General features: G+C 36.3%; 1 protein-coding gene across 4 annotated transcripts in view; it reads left to right on the top strand.

Moving 5' to 3' along the window:
* The window catches only part of LOC138316006 (hydrocephalus-inducing protein homolog), a 77,510-nt gene that overhangs the window by 29,381 nt on the left and 27,374 nt on the right, over positions 1 to 20,755 (top strand). For 3 of the 4 annotated variants that reach the window (XM_069257483.1, XM_069257482.1, XM_069257479.1), the window contains exons 36-52: positions 266 to 508; positions 3,388 to 3,548; positions 3,904 to 3,972; positions 9,336 to 9,476; positions 10,804 to 10,987; positions 11,359 to 11,500; positions 11,875 to 11,955; positions 12,199 to 12,435; positions 12,727 to 13,016; positions 14,113 to 14,198; positions 14,354 to 14,521; positions 14,747 to 14,898; positions 15,093 to 15,353; positions 17,045 to 17,089; positions 19,597 to 19,779; positions 20,044 to 20,163; positions 20,406 to 20,738. In XM_069257483.1, coding sequence (XP_069113584.1) covers positions 266 to 508; positions 3,388 to 3,548; positions 3,904 to 3,972; positions 9,336 to 9,476; positions 10,804 to 10,987; positions 11,359 to 11,500; positions 11,875 to 11,955; positions 12,199 to 12,435; positions 12,727 to 13,016; positions 14,113 to 14,198; positions 14,354 to 14,521; positions 14,747 to 14,898; positions 15,093 to 15,353; positions 17,045 to 17,089; positions 19,597 to 19,779; positions 20,044 to 20,163; positions 20,406 to 20,738 — 2,896 coding nt within the window. The remainder of the gene's footprint in view (positions 1 to 265; positions 509 to 3,387; positions 3,549 to 3,903; positions 3,973 to 9,335; positions 9,477 to 10,803; positions 10,988 to 11,358; positions 11,501 to 11,874; positions 11,956 to 12,198; positions 12,436 to 12,726; positions 13,017 to 14,112; positions 14,199 to 14,353; positions 14,522 to 14,746; positions 14,899 to 15,092; positions 15,354 to 17,044; positions 17,090 to 19,596; positions 19,780 to 20,043; positions 20,164 to 20,405; positions 20,739 to 20,755) is intronic. The other variant, XM_069257481.1, reaches the window with a different exon arrangement.

Here is a 20,755-nt window from a genome sequence, read left to right as displayed (position 1 = left end):
TATTGATTACAGAATTACAAAATAATTGATATTTGGCTATCTTGAAATTGACAAAGATTTAATAGAGAAAATGAGAGAAAGGAATGTTTATAAAACATTTATGGTGGGCATCAAGATCCCTCTTGGATCTAGCTTTTGTAATCTCATAATGCCTTATTAGATTTCTATTATAATTTCTTACTTATTCGTTCATATCTTAGTACTTTTGACTATCTATAATGGTAACTGCTCTCTTAACAATATTAATGCCCATTGTATGTTTTAGGTAAAACTGTAACAGCTGTAGCCCTGGCCAGAATGTATGAGGCAGCCATACTGACCATTGACCAGGTGGTTCTCGATGCTATCTCCACGGGAACTAAGTCTGGCATGCGTGCACGCGAGATGTGTCAGGAGGCCGCACGTAAAAGGGCTGAAGAGCTGAAACTGTTAGAAGGGGAGGAGATGGAGAAGAAAGCCGGCGGTGGTCTGAGTGTAGAGGCTGTTACCGCACATACACAGGGCACCAGTAAGTTGTAACTGTAGGGATTATATAGGGGAACTTATAGGGCAAACACAAGCAGTTTGTAATGGATTGAAAAATATCCATTTTTGTCATTTAAAACAAATTGTTTCTCTTCCTTGAAGGGAACTTTTGAATTAACCTGATGTGAGAAGTATTTATCTTTGTTAAGTGTACCAGGTACTATTTTATTATAGCCATACTACTTCATACAGGGCTTGTAATTTGTTGAAAAGCTTGAATTAAAGCTATAAAATATTGTATTTTAACTTAATTGCTGATATCTCCCTGGTGTTTGTAAGTCAATGTGCAATTGATATCTCCCAGTGGTGTATGTTTATAAAAGGCTTTTGCTTGACTTTTCCTTATTATGTATGGTGTTATTAAACCCTGGATATCTGCCAAGGATATTATAAGCTATGCATAGAGACTGTTTTAGTATCTCATAGAATCCTGTGCTTCAAACTGCTTAAATCATATCTCAAAGTAATTCAAAATATGCAATATGTTAAACTGCTTACATATGTTGTTTATGACCATGTAAACTGCTTGAATTATGTATCAGGATTGTATGATGTAAGTCATCACTTATTAATCATTCACCCCCCTCTAGTGAGATTCTTTTGTGGTGTCACAGACATTTCCTGTTATTACAGACATTTTGTGGTATCACAGACATTTTGTGGTATTACAGACATTTTTAGGTCACCTGAGACGAAGTCTCACGTGACCTATTCTAATCGCCTTTTGTCCGTCTTCCCTTGTGCGTCGTCCGTCGTATGTCCGTAAACAATTTACATTTTCGACTTCTTCTCTAAAACTGCGCAACCAATTTCAATAAAATTTTGCACAACCCCCTCAGGGGGCTGTGGGAGGGGCCAAAAGGGGTAAAATTGAGTAAAATTTCAAAAATCTTCTTCTCTACTCAAAGATGTGGTAGAATAAAATACTCTTCATAGATAGAAAGGTCCTTTACAAAAATTGTGAATTATATGACCCTTGGGTCTCTCGTCCCCCTGGGGAGGGGGTTTAGTTTACTACAGTATATATATAAGGAAAACACATTTTTGAGCATTATTTGGTCTTATGTAATAGAAAATGAGTCAAATGTTAGAATTATCAGTATGAGATGGCTGTTAAATCCTATTAACAAATTTTCTATGACTGACCCCCAGGGGCCTTAGGGGCGGGGTCAAAAGTGTCAAATAGGCTAAAAATCTTCTGAAATTCTGGAAATGGAAGAATCAAATACTTTTCATAGATAGAAAGGTTTTGAGGTCCTTTACAAAAATGTCAATCGTATGACCCTGGGGTCTCGCGTTTCCCAGGGGAGGGGGTCAAGTTTACTATAGTTTCTATAGGAAAAACACATTTATGAGCATTTTATGCTCAATTTTCATAGGAAACGAGTCAAACATGGTTAAAATTATTAGCCTGAGATAGCATAATAACATCATATCCATATTGGTCCTGGCTGACCACCTGGGGGCAGAGGGGCGGGGCCAAAAAAGGTCAAATAGGCTAAAATTTGTAAAATCTTCTACTAAAATTCTGGAAATGGTAGAATCAAATACACTTTATAGATGAAAGGTCTTAAGGTGTTTTATAAAAACTGGGAATTATATGACCCTGGGGTCTCACCTTTCCCCCTGGGGTGGGGGTCAAGTTTACTATAGTTTATATAGGAAAAACACATTTATGAGCATTTTTTGCTCAATTTTCATAGGAAATGAGTCAAACTTGATTAGAATTATTAGCCTGAGATAGCATTTTAATATCGATATCATATCCATATTAGTCCTGGCTAACCCCCTGGGGGAAGAGGGGCGGGGCTAAAACGGGTCAAATAGGCTAAAACTTCAAAAATCTTCTGGAAATGGTAGAATCAAATAATTATATATAGATCGAAAGGTCTTAAGGTGTTTTATAAAAAATGTGAATTATATGACCCTGGGTTCTCACATTACCCCCTGGGGAGGGGGTCAAGTTTACTATAGTTTATATAGGAAAAACATATTTATGAACATTATTTGCTCAATTTTCATAGGAAATTAGTCAAACTTGATTAGAATTATTAGCCTGAGATATAGCATTTTAACATCCATATGGGTCCTCGATGACCCCCTGGGGGAACAGAGGGGCAGGACCAAACAGGGTCAAAATGATTAAAATTTCATAAAATACTTCTGAGTTCACAGGTTTGATGGAAGCAAATACTCTTCATAGACTAAAAATTCAAATTTATAAATCCCTGACCAACTTCAAGGCCCAGTATATAGTGTTTTTATGTCTTTAATTTGTTTCATTATTTGTTTCATTATATATTCAAACTCAGGTGACCGTTAAGGCCCATGGGCCTCTTGTATGGTATTACAGACATTTTGTGGTATTACAGATATTTTGTGGTATCACATGTTCTTTTTTATGTATTACAAACATTTTGTGGTATTACAGATATTTTGTGGTGTCACATGTTCTTTTTGTGGTATTACAGACATTTTGTGGTATTACAGACATTTTGTGGTGTCATATGTTCTTTTTGTGGTATCACAGACATTTTGTGGTATTACAGACATTTTGTGGTGTCACATGTTCTTTTTGTGGTATTACAGACATTTTGTGGTATTACAGACATTTTGTGGTATTACAGATATTCTGTAGTATTACATGTTCTTTTTGTGGTATTACAGACACTTTGTGGTATTACAGACATTTTGTGGTGTCACATGTTCTCTTTGTGCCGTCCTTTGCTTTATTTCAGTGTTTATTGCACACTATGTACCGTCACTTGTCCTATATATGATCACTGCTATCCGTACTCACTTTCTTATGATCACTTGCTTCTGTCACCATGCTAACCTCGTGTCTGTAACCTTCACCTACAGCCAGCACTGCAGCCGTGTCACAAGCTCATTCCGTCGTGTCGAATCGTAAGACTAGCACTGTTTCAGATGTGAAGGGAAAGGACAAGCATCATGGTGGCAGCGTGGCTGGAGCTAAGACTGGAATCAACACCTCATCCATTGACGGAGCCACTGGTAGCCAGGTCAGTAAAATGTTTGGTCAGAATCTGTGTGATTTTCATTTACATGCATGTCGTGCTGAGCATAATTCATAAATCTTTGTCAAATTTTAAATTAATTTGAGGATTAAAGAAGTCTATCAGAATGTTTCGTTTGATGGAATATATCCTTTGAAAAGATTTCTCTTTCATACCAAGCTGTTAGCTAGGAAATGTATTCCATGATAGTATCACCTGAGATTGACATGGCTAGAAAACAGGTTTTCACACATTTGCTTTTTTTTCTTTTTTTGAAAAAATAATGTCTACCAAGTTATCATCATCAAAATAAACTGTGTTCAAAAGCATAAGAAGAGTATGTGCGTACCAATGTTAACAGGTGACCCATGGAGGCCACGGGGCCGTACGAACCAAGCCTGGAGATCCCCCGACCTCTAATTCTGACAAGGTTATATACCATGTATTGTCACGCACTCCAACCTATTGTTATCATTTAGTTGTTAGTAACATTTAAAATGTACCATATTTGATATTGTGTGTAATGAACATTTACCACCAGTACCAGGTGATATCGTGTTTAATGAACATTTACCACCAGTACCAGGTGATATTGTGTGTAATAAACATTTACCACCAGTACCAGGTGATATTGTGTGTAATGAACATTTACCACCAGTACCAGGTGATATTGTGTGTAATGAACATTTACCACCAGTACCAGGTGATATCGTGTGTAATGAACATTTACCACCAGTACCAGGTGATATCGTGTGTAATGAATATTTACCACCAGTACCAGGTGAAACAGTACCAGCTTATATCTTTGAAGTTAATTGTTATTTTTTATCATGTTAAAGGAAATTGACATTACTATCACCATACACTGGTAGAGAAAGTTATGGTATCTAAATTAAATTTTGATTTTTTTATTCAAAATTTGAGTATGAAATATGGTACTTTTTCCTTGTTACTATTAGCATTACAGTCATGTAATTATTTTACCTTCAGTTGATATATGTTTTTTTATCCATTGTATTCATTTATTTATTGATTTATTTTCATTTTAATTTTCCTTCATTTAATGATTATTATTTAGTTGTTTTCTTTTTTTTTCTTTTCTTTTTTCAATTTCATTATTTTGTATTCATTTTGGGAATCCTGTTTATTTTTTCAATGGAATAAGGTAGTTGTTATTTTTGACTCTTTATCATTTAGTGACATATGGAACAAGTGAATTTAAATGTTCTGGACAATCTTTTGGTTTAGTTATTAAACTATATGTATTTAATAATAAATTTTAAAATATCTATATATATATAGTTAACTCTCAGATCTAGTTAACCCAGTATATATAGTAATCCCTGCAATGCTGTAAATGCATGGACCCCTCCCCCATCCCCTCCTCATACATATGGAGGAGGATGTATAGTGTAAGCTATATCTGTCCCACCCGCTCCCGTTCCCCTTTACTGATTGGTTATATGGATGCGTATATAGTGATATGCCCCAGTAATTTCTAGTTTCTATTCATCTCTTGACACCCTCATTTGTAATACCATGATGGTCAGTAGTTATAGAGAACAACCAACTAAATAATTTGACATAGACCACAGTGTTAAAGTTTGTTAAAGTTTTGTTATGTATTATTAAAACAAAGGAATATTAGTTAGCTATTGTGCTCTATAAGTCAAGGTTCTCATATAACACTAGATAGAAAAAAAGTTTGGGTCCTTCTGCTCAAACTCCAACCAGGGTAGCCATGTTGAAATCAGACACATTTTCCACTAAAAATTCTTGAAATTCTAATGTTTTTACCTATTCATTATCAAAATTGATATATTGAACCTAAATCTCAATCTGAATTTCCAAATTCATATCATGGTTATCTAAGAATAATTACCTGTCAGAAAACATTTTTACTTTTGAAAATCATAATTAACCAGCCAATCAGCGACTGGGTTAAAATTCTATCCTGGGCTCAATCTTAAATTTTATACACAGGGACCAAAGGGGCCATTTCGAAGGTCTTTTTTCATTTAGTTGGTTGTTCCCTTATAACCATTTTTAGCTCACCTGGCCCGAAGGGCCGGTGAGCTTATGTCATGGCGCGGCGTCCGTCCGTCTGTCCGTCAACATTTCCTTTAAATCGCTACTAGTCCTAGAGTTCTGCATGGATTCTAACCACATTTTGCCAGAAACATCCTTTGGAGAAGGGAAACAGAGTTTGTATAAATTTTGGCTCTGACCCCCCAGGGGCAGGAGGGGTGGGGCCCAATAGGGGAAATAGAGGTAAATCCTATAAATCGCTACTAGTCCTAGAGTTCTGCATGGATTGAAACCAAATTTGGCCAGAAACATCCTTGGAGGAAGGGGAACAGAGTTTGTGTAAACTTTGGCTCTGACCCCCCGGGGGCAGGAGGGGCGGGGCCCAATAGGGGAAATGGAGGTAAATCCTATAAATCGCTACTAGTCCTAGAGTTCTGCATGGATTGAAACCAAATTTGGCCAGAAACATCCTTGGGGGAAGGGGAACAGAGTTTGTGTAAACTTCGGCTCTGACCCCCGGGGGCAGGAGGGGCGGGGCCAAATAGGGGAAATAGAGGTTAATTCTATAAATCGCTACTAGGCCTCAAGTTCTGCATGGATTGAAACCAAATTTGGCCAGAAACATCCTTGGAGGAAAGGGAACAGAGTTTGTGTAAACTTCGGCTCTGACTCCCGGGGGCAGGAGGGGCGGGGCCCAATAGGGGAAATAGAGGTAAATCCTATAAATCGCTACTAGTCCTAGAATTCTGCATGGATTGAAACCAAATTTGGCCAGAAACATCCTTGGGGGAAGGGGAACAGAGTTTGTGTAAACTTCGGCTCTGACCCCCGGGGGCAGGAGGGGCGGGGCCCAATAGGGGAAATAGAGGTAAATCCTATAAATCGCTACTAGTCCTAGAGTTCTGCATGGATTGAAACCAAATTTGGCCAGAAACATCTTTTGGGGAAGGGAAACAGAGCTTGTATAAATTTTGGCTCTGATACCCCGGGGGCAGGAGGGGCGGGGCCCAATAGGGGAAATAGAGGTTAATTCTATAAATCGCTACTAGGCCTCAAGTTCTGCATGGATTGAAACCAAATTTGGCCAGAAACATCCTTGGAGGAAAGGGAACAGTGTTTGTGTAAACTTCGGCTCTGACTCCTGGGGGGCAGGAGGGGCGGGGCCCAATAGGGGAAATAGAGGTAAATCCTATAAATCGCTACCAGTCCTAGAATTCTGCATGGATTGAAACCAAATTTGGCCAGAAACATCCTTAAGGGAAGTGGAATAGCCTTTGTATAAATATTGGCTCTGACCCCCAGGGCAGAAAGGGTGGTGCACAATAGGGGAAGTAGACGTAAATATTCAATTTTCCTTCAGGAAAGAACAATGAATCTGTACTCAGAACATTACTCGACATTACAAACCAGGTGAGCGATACAGGCCCAGAGAGGCCCTCTGGGCCTCTTGTTATTTAAAGTGATACAACAAATGCATGATGCATGATGTTATTTTTATGACTTTCTGTTGGTTTCTACACATGGATGCATGGTATTTTGTTTGTTGTTGCTCCTTTAGTGAGCCAATAATCCAGACAAGATCAATAAATGATGATACTGTTATTGTACAGCATAATGTATATTTTGCCAAATTCCAAATTGGTTCCTGCAATCTGAATTTTGTCAGCATCAGAAACCTTATATTTACACATGACTATTTTGACAACTTTAGATATTCTAATTACCCTGACAAATGACATTATTGAACACTGTTGTTGTTTATTATAGACTTTATAAACTATAGGAAATGATCACACGCAAGCCATAACATAATTCTAACGTGTATACATTCTGTTTGTCATTTCAAGGAAATATATCATTATTGTAGCACATGACTGAAACCGTTGATAAAATTGAGATTTATCAACCTGTTACTGTTGTAGAAGTAAAGTTAGGGTAGGATTTGTTGGTTATCAGATTTTGTAACAATGAATGACAAAATCAACAATTATAGAAGGGTTTTACTAGAACTCAATTTAAAAAAAAACAACACTTATGAATTATAGTTTAATAAGTTTATTTGATACAAACATATCTTGTTATAATAAGAGCAACAATCTTTCTTTTCTTCATTTCTTTAGGATTCTGTGTTATTAGTTCAGGAAAAATCTCAACTACAGGTTCTCAAAAAACTAAAACAGGTATAATGTTTAACACCTGAGTGTAATATTACAGCGTGGTAACAGCGTGATTACAGTATGAAGTGTGATTACAGCATGTTTACAGCATGTATACAGCCTGCATGCTTACAGGCATACTGTGTTGCTTTCTTTGTTGTGGTTGTATACGTATCAACACGAGTGGCCTTGCCGTTACAGGGAAGTCCACATAAACATTGTGTAATATCTTTTTCAGTAGTCTAGGTCATATTTCCTTGATCTTTTCCAGGAATGGCCATACTATTCTATCTACTTTTACATTTGATAGACTGTTGAGTTTGTTGTTATTCTATTGGTAATTGTTGATCCTGCACAGTAGAGCTGCAGTGATAGGTTTTATTATAATTCTACACTAATTTACTGTTTTCCTGAAACAAATAGTTAATGTTAGTTCAACTTCATTCTGTTTGCTCTGCTATATTTCCTTCTGTTCCTTAGAAAAATGATAACTTCTTTTTATTTTAGGCCATCTTGTCCAAAGGCTTGTGATGACCTATTATACTGATATTGACTTTCTTTCCTTCATTGTCTTCATGTATGTAACATTATTGTGATCACAGTACGATGGATAGACAAAGGATGTATACACAATTAAGGTGGATCCCATGATTAATAAAAGAATCATCCGAATAGGATAACATGAGTAAATATCAATGCATTCTGATAATATTGGATATGCTGTTTATTGATAGGTATCCTGAGAAACACTAGACTTTCTTCTGTAGAATTGTTCACATTGCCTGTTACGTTTAGTTCACAGGTGAATGTTAAGGCCCATTAGGCCTCTTGTTTACTTTTTGTATAGTTTAAAGTTGATATTTCATCATTAACTTGCAAAGATATTGTATTATATTAATATCTGATTTTGAATAAAGAGAATAAAATGTATGAATATTGAAGGACAGATACTAATGGTATTAAAGTTGCTTACCCATTTTTATCAGTTTAGCTTGATTAACATTATCTAGTGCAATTTATATGGTATAAAAGGAGAAATTATTTGAAAATATTAAAAAATTTATATGTTTGATCCTAAGTTATTTTTAGCTATATTTGTAGATGATAGTCTGGTTAGAGAGACAGACATTTAGACAAGTAGAATACTGCCATATAGATACACAATGGTATGGTTTGAAGAATGTAACCAAAATGATTTCTATTTATATCTGATTATTTTGACAAGAATTCCTGTAATGCTGGTTTGCTCAGAGTTGACTTGTAGTATAGATTATTGACTGTTTGTTGTAAATAATGTCAGACTGATTTCCACTTAGATGACTTAATAGAGCAGATTCTAACAGTTTGAGAGGTGATGGTATATCCTATCTTAATAAAGATGTTTTAGAAACAAAAAAAATGTAACACAATGTAATAAATATTCTTTGCAAACATTTAACAGTTGGTTTCTGTATTAAGTACACAAAGATGGTAACACAAGTGTCTATGGCAAATAAAATAATTATTATATTGGCTTCAACATAATAGGTATTACAAAAAAGAAATGTAAATGAAAGTATGATACTCATTTTGTTGTGTTCTCTGATGAGTTTTTTCTCTGCCTCTTTAGGTACCAAGTAGTCCCCCTCCATTAGCTGCACCCATCGCCCGCCGACTCAGCGTTAGTGCCAGCGTGGCTGGAGAGGAAGGTCTGATGAGCTGTGTCCTTCCTGAGGATCTTCTGGTGGACATTATCTCTGAGAGATTACAGGTTAGTCATACAGGGATACCATCATCTCTGAGAGATTACAGGTAAGTCATACAGGGATACCATCATCTCTGAGAGATTACTTGTAAGTTACATACAGGAATACCATCATCTCTGAGAGATTACTTGTAAGTCATACAGTGATACCATCATCTCTGAGAGATTACAGGTAAGTCATACAGGGATACCATCATCTCTGAGAGATTACAGGTTAGTCATACAGGGATACCATCATCTCTGAGAGATTACAGGTAAGTCATACAGGGATACCATCATCTCTGAGAGATTACAGGTAAGTCATACATGGATACCATCATCTCTGAGAAATTACAGTTAAGTCATACAGAGATACCATCATCTCTGAGAGATTACTTGTAAGTTACATACAGGAATACCATCATCTCTGAGAGATTACTTGTAAGTCATACAGTGATACCATCATCTCTGAGATATTACAGGTAAGTCATACAGGGATACTATCATCTCTGAGAGATTACAGGTAAGTCATACAGTGATACCATTATCTCCGAGAGATTTCAGGTAAGTCATAACGGAATACCATCATCTTTGAGAGATTACAGGTAAGTTATACAGGAATATTATCATCTCTGACAGATGACTTGTAAGTCATACAGGAATACCATCATCTCTGAGAGATTACTTGTAAGTCATACAGTGATACCATCATCTCTGGTAGATTACAGGTAAGTCAAACAGTTATACCATCATCTCTGAGAGTTTACAGGTAAGTCATACAGGAATACCATCATCTTTGAGAGATTAATTGTAAGTCATACAGTGATACCATCATCTCTAAGAGATTACAGGTAAGTCATACAAGGATACCAACATTTCTGAGAGATTACAGGTAAGTCATACAGGAGTACCATCATCTCTGAGAGATTACAGGTAAGTCTTAAAGGAATACCATCATCTCTGAGAGATTACAGGTAAGTCATACAGTGATACCATCATCTCTGAGAGATTACAGGTAAGTCATACAGGAATACCATCATCTCTGAGAGATTACAGGTAAGTCATACAGGAATACCATCATCTCTGAGAGATTACAGGTAAGTCATACAGAAATACCATCATCTCTGAGAGATTACAGGTAAGTCATACAGGGATACCATCATCTCATAGAGCTTATAGCAGAACAAATTACTGAACTTGATTGAGAAAGTATAACTTTAACATTCAGGTCACTATAATATGAGATCCTCTGTTTTCAAAACATAGCTGTAATTAGATTCCTTATTAGCAGACTGTCAGTCACGATCATCATATATATATTACCACTACCTAATTGTTTGGTGTTACTTTACAGCTAAATGACTGCCATCGTGGAGTTGTTTTGGATGGCCTTGAAACTTTGTTTGCCCAAAACCTACAGACGGCTGCCAATGTGATCCTGAAGGCCCTCAATAATCGCCGTTTTATCTACTTTATCTCTCTGAAGCTGGATTATAATGTGCTGAAGGAACAGGAAAGGAAAGCCCAGGAGGAAAGCGGTAGGTCACAGGCAACTTTTGTTTTTTTGTATGTAGAAGTAGGAGTTTACAACACCATCTGTTACTGTAGTTTATTAAGAAAAAAATAGGTTGCTTCTCAGAACATTTTAATTTCACAATCAATGACAGAATTATCAATGCCTGTTGACTAGAACCAGTAAGTCACCCTGACTTATACACAAAATACAGTAATATGATTTAATGTATCATTTAAGACCAGAAAAAACATTTATTATCAGAAGTTAGTTTAAATGTTTCAAAATTAATGAAAGACTTTAGTAAAATTCACAAGTTTCATTTTGCTTTTATCATAAGAAAGCCGAGAATCTGTATTATCTAGTATATACAATGTACACGTAACTTCTTTTTAGAGCGTTTGGCAAAAGAAGAAGAAGAAAAAGACAGAATGAGGCTAGAAGAAATGTCGGAGGATGAGTATGATGCACTGCCAGAGAAAGATAAAGCTGCAGTGGACTTGAAACGACTAGAAATAAAAAAAGAGAGGATCAGGAAGTAAGACATTGATTTTACAGCAAATTATCTCGTAGTAAAACTTTTGGTAGGGTCTATATGGTGTTATTCTAGCCTGAAGTAAAATCATACTGAATTATCAATATATATTGACTTTTTGAATGACAAAGTTTAAGCACCTGTGTCAGATCTATCATATTGGCATATTAAAATTTTGCTTCCAAATGCTTTGTTTCAGTGTCAGAAATAGATAACAAGGATAATTACATTACTACATAGATCATGTAAACATTGTTTAGACTAATTATGTAAGGAAACACATTCCCAAGTTATTATTAGTAAATTATTAAGACTGACAGAGGAAATCAAATTTAAATGATATAGAAATAGATTGTATTTCCCTAAACGTCTTGCAGGGAAAATGAGGAGCGTATGGAACGTGATCGATTGGAACGGGAGGCTGCTGAGGCAGAAGCAAGAAGATTGGAGGAAGAAAAGTAAATATAACATTATTATCTTCGAGACATGTGTTTCTTACTTGTAACAGGATTTCAAGTTGGTTTTTAGTAACTTTCCAGCAATCATTCTAGTCTTTTTTGACTTTGTGTAATATGTGAAATGTATTGATCAAAGTGTAAAGGTTAATTTATTAAACTTAAGATAAATTTCTCAAATGGTTATCTCTCCTTGATTTCATAAAATTAAAGTTCTAATTGAAACATTTCTCATCTTTTTTTCAGACCCAAAAAGAAAGGAAAGAAGGGTCCTGAGAAGCCTAAAGAAGAACCTGCCAAAGATGGTAAGAAAAGTGTGGCAGCCACAGGTAAAACAGCTAGTACTGAGCGTGTGCAGAAGTCGCAGGGCGGCCCTAAACCTCATGACAGTGACCACCCTGTCAGTAAGGCAGGGTCCAGTATCACTGACCGACCAGAATCCCACCAGACAGAGAAAAGTGATACAGTGCTCGATGATGGAAAGTAAGTCTCCGCTTTCAGATACATTTTGCATGAGATAAGCAATAAAAATATCTATACTCTTACCTTAAAATTTCGAGTTTTTTAACTAGAATAAAATTAGCTATAGAATTTTAAGAAGAGGATATGTCATTGATAGAAAACATCTGTTTTCTTCCATGTTTATGTTTACCATTGATATTTTGAAGCAGACTTTGATCATTCACATGTAGGCTAAGGAAAGCTTTCTCTAGAAAAAACCAAGATCAATATGTACCAGATATAGTAATAATGGTCTGACTTTTTATTCTTTAGGAAGGGAAAGAAAGGAAAAGATGGAAAGAAACCAGGAGATGGAAAGGAGAAATCAGATAAGGAAAAAGGAGAGAGTGAAGCAGAAGTTTGTCATGATCCTCTTAAGGAATCAGAAATCCTTCTGATGCAGAGATTCCGTACCATAGAGCATTCCAGTAAAGAGATAGCTGACCTGATAGAGTTTTGGGACAGAACAACCCTGGGGATCAAACGTCCCCCCACTCCCTCAGAAAAGTCAGAGGAAGATGGACAACATCATCCACCATCAGGCAAAAAGGCAAAGGGAAAAGGTGAGTACATGTAATATTTGCAGGACTTTTAGTCCACTGAGTTTGTTATCTCCCCTTATGTCCGACTTCATAAATACAATGATAGTTTATTATTAGTTGTAATAATTGTGTGTTTCCATTATATAGGGCACCAACACTTTATATCAATACTGTCAGACTTATATGATCTAAAAGATATAAACAGGGACATTTTTAAACATGGTGATGCTATTATATGTCCTTTTGTAAATGAAAGCAAGAGTGTGAAAGGTTCACATCACCAGTTCAGTGGTCAGTACGGTGAATCATCACATCACCTGTTCAGTGGTCAGTACGGTGAATCATCACATCACATCACCTGTTCAGTGGTCAGTACGGTGAATCATCACATCACATCACCTGTTCAGTGGTCAGTACGGTGAATCATCACATCACCTGTTCAGTGGTCAGTACGGTGAATCATCACATCACATCACCTGTTCAGTGGTCAGTACGGTGAATCATCACATCACATCACCTGTTCAGTGGTCAGTACGGTGAATCATCACATCACCTGTTCAGTGGTCAGTACAGTATCATCACATCACCTGTTCAGTGGTCTCGGTGAATCATCACTATCACTGTTCAGTGTCAGTACGTGAATCATCATCACATCACCTGTGGGTCAGTACGGTGAATCATCACATCACATCACCTGTTCAGTGGTCAGTTCGGTGAATCATCACATCACATCACCTGTTCAGTGGTCAGTACGGTGAATCATCACATCACATCACCTGTTCAGTGGTCAGTACGGTGAATCATCACATCACATCACCTGTTCAGTGGTCAGTACGGTGAATCATCACATCATCACCTGTTCAGTGGTCAGTACGGTGAATCGAATCACACATCATATCACCTGTTCAGTGGTCAGTACAGTGAATCATCACATCACATCACCTGTTCAGTGGTCAGTATGGTGAATCATCACATCACATCACCTGTTCAGTGGTCAGTACGGTGAATCATCACATCACATCACCTGTTCAGTGGTCAGTACGGTGAATCATCACATTGTTTATAGGTTTACTTGTGTTTTACTTGTGCTGCAATAGTTAATGATTTCTGTTCACAGACAAACATGACAAACAAGAGAAAGAGAAGGAAAAAGAGAGGCAGAAACAGATAGAGAAAGAAAATGCTGAGAAAGCAGCTAGAGAGGTATATAGTACACAAGTATATTGTAGTATACTCAAAAGTACAGTTATTACCTTACACATAGTACATATTTGGACTGTAACATTCCTTATTAGGTTCCTGAGATTATAGGCAGTTTTGTGTAAGTATGATAAAGGGAGATAACTTTGACATTACAGGCAGCGGCAGCAGCCCAGGGAGACGGAGTAGATGGAGAGGGTGGTGAGGAGGCTCCTAAGGAGGAGGAGAGCTCTGGTATCCCACATCTACAGATAGACTGCTCTGACAAATCTGTCACACCCTTCGATAAACTCATGGGCTTACAGAAACTGCCATCCATGAATGAGGTATAGTAATTATAGATATAATATATGGATGATCAGTTTTTTAAATAGGTAAAATAGCATTGATAGGTTTATTAACTCAACCATGCATGACTGAAAATCTTAAAAGAATCTTTAAATTGGTAACAGTGTAATTTGTAAAAAAAAAACCAGAATCGGTGATTAAGTTGTTAGTTCGCAGAACTATATCAGATTTCCTTGTTTGAGTACAATGTTTTGTGTCTGCAGGTCCTGGACGGGATTGGACTTGGTCCCCGCGGGCCCCCTATACCACCCTCAGCCACATTCGCTGTAGTTCCCTACCCTGTGAAGAGACGAGCTCCACCTGTATCAGAGTTCGGGGGTCGCTACATATTTGTTGCATCCTCCCCAGATGATCCGTAAGTAGTTTACCTTGTAATATATATACCTCACTGATCACAAGTGACTTATCTGTTTGAGTTGATCTTGTTTTTCTTTGATAATTAAATAAGATTATAAATGTTGTGATCCTTATTCTAGTGTTTTCGGTAGATCAATGTACCAATCTATAGGTTGCACATTTATTACCTTCTATTGTGTTTGGTGTTGACAGAAACATTGGTTTATTGGACTCTAAAGACCCAGAACCTGAGGAGGAAAAGTCTGTCACCCCTGATAAAGGTAATGACCTGACCACTCCAACTAAAGGCAAGTCAGGAAAGACAGACAAGTCTGCTGGGAAAGAGGATAAAAAAGGTGAAAGAAAGAAGAGTGCAGAAAGGAAGCAGACGTCCAAGACAACATCCCGTCGTAACTCAATGCAGGTTCCATCACCTCCCCCTGGTGCTGCTACCCCAGTGTCGGACTTAGACAGGTAGCTGTTACAATAGTTTTCCACATTACCAAACTATCCTATGTAATGAGAAGTTAGCTGCTCTTGGCAGCAGAGATTGATTCCTGATTGATTGGAGGTTAACATCATACAATGTCACAATCAATTCCTGGTAACAGGATGAGATCTCTCAATTTTATGAATTTTTTGATAAGTAACAGAATTGGCCCTTTCTATGCTAATTTTTAAAGATAATAAACAGACTTGTTGTCTTTGCTAACTGTTTCTGATAGTAAGCTTAGCAATTTTTCAATATACTTAATTATTGTTTGATTGATTGAGTGTTAGAGTGTGTTTTCAATGATTGGATAATGTTTGCTGTAGATCACTCCAACTAAAATGTTTAATTTGTTTATAGGATGTATTTAATAACTTTATGCAGTGATTCCCTAATAATCAGCATGAACTTGCTTTGATATTTAACCAGTTTGATCTGTTGAATGTGTGCTAGCATCTACTGTGTCTGATTATCTCTCACCATTACATGCATGCTGCAATCTCGATTTTATGTAAAATTAGTGTATCACCCTAAATAGTCCTATCAAGATTTCTTCTAAAATATTATCTTTCTCACCAAGTCCTATAAAGATATCTTGTAAATGTGTGTCGCCCTGTTCAGCCAAATCCAGATTTCCAATATAATGTCGTATGTACAATGTATATTAATTTATTACCCAGTCAAGTGTTGTTCAGATTTTTCATAAACGAAATATTCACTTCCTAACCACTTAGTTCCTATAAGAGTTATTTATTATCATTGAAATTGTTAGAAAATCTGAGATCTGATGAAATTTCCTACAGATTATCTGATATTAATCTCCCTTTCAAGTTTTGTAAGCATTATCTCCCCTTTTACTTATCTGATAATTATCTTCTATATGATGATTATCTGCCCTTTAAATTATCTGATAATTATTTTCCCATTAATGTATTTGATAATATCTCCCCTTTATATTATATGATAATTATCTCCCCTTTATATTATATGATAATTGTCCCCTTTACATTATATGATAATTATCTTCCCTTTAAATTATATGATAATTATCTTCCCTTTATATTATATGATAGTTATCTGCCCTTTAAGTGATCATAGTTATTTACCTTGAGCAGGAAATTCAGGAAAGCGATGGACTGTCGTCCAAACCTGTAGCCTGCTCTCAATTCCTGATGGGTGTATGCACCGTCCAAGGTGGCTGGGTGTTGATACATGGGCGGTTTCCTCCAAGGAGGCACCACCACAACCATCCTGGCGACCATATTTGACGACTCGTTAAATACTTAATCGAGGGTTCTCAAGTAATTAAAGTTAACGATTAATGAGAAAGTCGCTAAATGTTAATTTTTGTTTAACAACAGTTAACGACATCGTTAAGTTTTAATGACTCGCTAACTATGGTTTAACGATGTCATTAGCTTTTACGATAGTTTTGAACAACTGGGCCCTGGTTATTTATTTGTTAATGGCCTACCCTGTTAGTTGTTATCAAATCACTTTACACCTGGTTGTCTCCCTTTTCTCCTTCACTGTTTCCCACACATTTCACAATTTCCATATTAATTCTCAACAACAAACTTTATATGAGGAGATAAGAGTAGTTGTTGTTGAGAGTTATCCTAGAGCACCATTGTATCTATGTAGCAGTGCATGACCGGCTTCTCCTTGATTACAGCACTACCGGCGAAGGCTTTGGTGTCGCTGATTCCAAAACACCGAAGTAAGTACCAATGGAACTTCTGACTTGTACAATGTCAGAACACGGCCTCCTAACACACACACATGCTCTAAGCACAGGATCATCAAGCTTTAAACACCAGCCACAAATTTCTTAGACTTTATTTCATTTTACAACATCCACATCTGCCTGTGCTTTAAATGGTAGTATATGTCGGGTCATTCACTAAATCATCAGTGTTTAAACCGTGCCACCGCACACTACACATCAGTCCTCACAAGATAAGTTCTGTGTATACTCCAAGGCCAATGGTAAGTTTGCTACCAAGAGGAAGTGACTTTCACCTTCATCACCTTTTTGAGGTTGACCCAGTTTATTGAAATGTAATGACACCATTGAACATCATTCAGGTGAGCAATAACTTAAGGTCTATCAGATCTATAATTACAATTTATATGTAAAAATTGGTATAAATGTTACTGATATTTTCGTTACAAGTCGACCAGTCAGAGTAGAAAAAAATCAGTGACGTCTCTCACATCACAGAAATCGTCAACATCACAAAATATGTCTGTGGTGTCACAGAAATCTTTAGCATCTCAAAAGTCAGTGACATCTCAAAAGTCTGTGACATCACAAAGATCAGTGACATCTCAAAGGTTGTCACAGAGGTCTGGGACATCACAACGGTCTGTGATGTCACAAAGGTCATCACAAAGGTCACAAAGTATGTCAGTGACTTCGGGAAACCTGAAGTTGTTACAGCAGCAGGATTTAGAGACAAGTGAAAACCCGGATAACATCAGGAGAGAATTGGAGCTCCAAGTACTCAGAATGGTCCCTTTACCGTAAATATCACAGCGGGCAAAATACAATAAACAAAAATAATTCCATTTTCATTTACACAAAAACTTCAGAAAATGGAATTACCTTTTATTTATTTTGTTATTTTTCTCATTATCATTTGTCTTTGATGAGTTCATGTGTCAATGTCTATTGATTTATTTAGGTTAAAAAGCTATACAATAGTCATGTAAATTTCTCATTTACCCTGTTTCAACATGCATGTGAACTTGACATGATTTTCTAATTTTAACTGCACATATATCCCTTCCTCTGGTGCCTTAAACCAATTTCCTAATTTCTAATTACTAATTAACTAGTGTGTGTATTAATCTTCAGAAACATGCAACTGTCAGTCTTATATGTGAGGGCTTTGATGCATTTTTCTGTATTTGTCTTAAGCATCATCATTTTGTGGCAGGGTTACCATGATTAACCAGTGAACTTGTGGTAATTACTGAAAGGGCAATCAAGACAAACATATTGCTTTATAACTGAAGTCATATGTTATCTGGTAGTGGCAAAAATAAATTCTAGGTATTTAGACAAAAACATTTTGTTTTGTTTTCAAAATGGTCATGACTTGGGTTTGTTTTAAACTTGTCAAGTATTCTAAGTACAGTAAATGACAAATTAAAAAATTAAACAAATAACTATAATATAGTAGATGATAGTTCAATAAAGATCCAATACTATGATATTGTAGTTTTGAGTGCTTGGCTGTACAAAAGTATATAAAAACACGACCATAGCAAGTGATGTGTGAAGTAAACATGTAACCTAAGCGTTTACAGCAATATCTGTACCTTATTACCTAAACATTTACAGCAATATCTGTACCTTATTACCTAAACTTTTACAGCAATATCTGTACCTTATTACCTAAACGTTTACATCAATATCTGTACCTTATTACCTAAACGTTTACAGCAATATCTGTGCCTTATTACCTAAACGTTTACAGCAATATCTGTACCTTATTACCTAAACGTTTACAGCAATATATGTGCCTTATTACCTAAACGTTTACAGCAATATCTGTACCTTTTTACCTAAACGTTTACAGCAATATCTGTGCCTTATTACCTAAACGTTTACAGCAATATCTGTACCTTATTACCTAAACGTTTACAGCAATATCTGTACCTTATTACCTAAACATTTACAGCAATATCTGTACCTATTTCCTAAACGTTTACAGCAATATCTGTACCTTATAAAAGTAGATTCCAGTGCAGTAAATCTTCTGGTGATATTGTGATCGAGGTAGTGTACATAGGCTTTTGTATCCAAATAATCATATTCAACTAAATCCTGACCTGTTATCATATACTTTGATGTTAAAACTCGTTTTTGGTTGTGGCGATTACAGACTGCAATTTGTAAGTGTATCATATTTGTATTACAAGGAACTATGGGAGAACTTTTAAAGGATCAATAAGGCTTTGTTGAGAGATTATTATGATACCAGATATTCCTGGAATACTAGCAGTTTTAAGTTAATATATTCTTAGTATTTAATACCTGAAATGTTAACATACTAAGTCAGTAATAATAGGCCAGTGGTGAATCAAATAAAATACAACCTATTACCTATCTATATGTTGATGTATGTCTCCATTCTGGGACTAAAATTTTCTTACACCTTCACCTAATTTTGAAATTGTTCCAATTATGATCCTTATATATGTTATTTCTTTGACTAGGTTGTCAATCTTCCGATGGATAGTCCCAGCCAATGGAGAGGTAACTCTTCGGCTACGCTTCCAGTCTGAGGAACTCGGGCAATTTGATCAGACACTCAACTTTGAGATTGTTGGTACTAGACGACGATACCAGTTGTACTGTCGGGGAATATGTGCCTTCCCCTCTATCAGTAGAGAACCTAGGTAAGAACTTCAGGTAGTCATGTAAGAATCTGATTGTAGTAAATGTTCCATTTAATTCATTAAGATTAATGCATATTTATCTTAGCCTATATATTCATTTGTATTTAACATTAATCTTATCTCTAGAATACTGAATATTCGTTTGTATATAAAGGTCATTACTTCATTGGGTTTGAAGGTACCTTCAAATTTTATTTATATAGAAGAAATATGCGAACCGTCATTGTAGGTAGTTTTATATTCATTTTTTTCTGGTTTGAACAGAATTGTGTTTCCAAGTCGTAAGAAGAACAAAAAATCTGATGAAATTGTACATAAGAAGTACGTTTTGTCATCAGAGACGTTTGAATTTGGTCCACTGCTCATCATGAAATCGAGAGAAAGGTAAAGTGTCATAGAATCTCTAAACTTCAAAGCATTGAGACTTTGGTGCCTGGATAATAAGTAATTATTATTATGTTGTAGTAAAAGATAAAATTGAAATTCATAGTAAAATATATGCTGTAGAAGACAAAATACATTTTCAATGCTAAAAACTACCATTATAAAATCACAAAAATCAAACAAAACTAAAAAAAAACCAAAAAGATCAGTGAATTCATGACTTGACTGCTTGTACTTTGTAGGTATAAGGAGGGTCGATACCCAGAAAATATGGAGAAATTGGTGATTAACAATACATCGCCACTGGAGGCCGACATCAGTTTCTGTTTCCAACATGACAGCAAGGGAGAGACATTCCTGCTAGACCCACCCAATATGACACTGAAGCCAGGGGACACCCAAACTCTCACTATCTGGGCCTACCCACGCTCTCCCGAGGTTTATGAGGATGCCATAGTGTGTTGTATCAGGGAAAATCCTGAACCTGTTGTCTTCAAAGTAACCTGTGTTGGGGTGAAAGCTGAACTGGAGCTTGATAAGAAGGCCTTACACTTTGAGAAGGTCCTCCTACACAGGTAAATAGCTATGAAAA

Source organism: Argopecten irradians, chromosome 2 (genome assembly GCF_041381155.1).
Source record: "Argopecten irradians isolate NY chromosome 2, Ai_NY, whole genome shotgun sequence".
NCBI lineage: Eukaryota > Metazoa > Mollusca > Bivalvia > Pectinida > Pectinidae > Argopecten > Argopecten irradians.
Note: the sequence above shows the minus strand (reverse complement) of the source record. Positions and strands in the feature narration are given on the sequence as shown.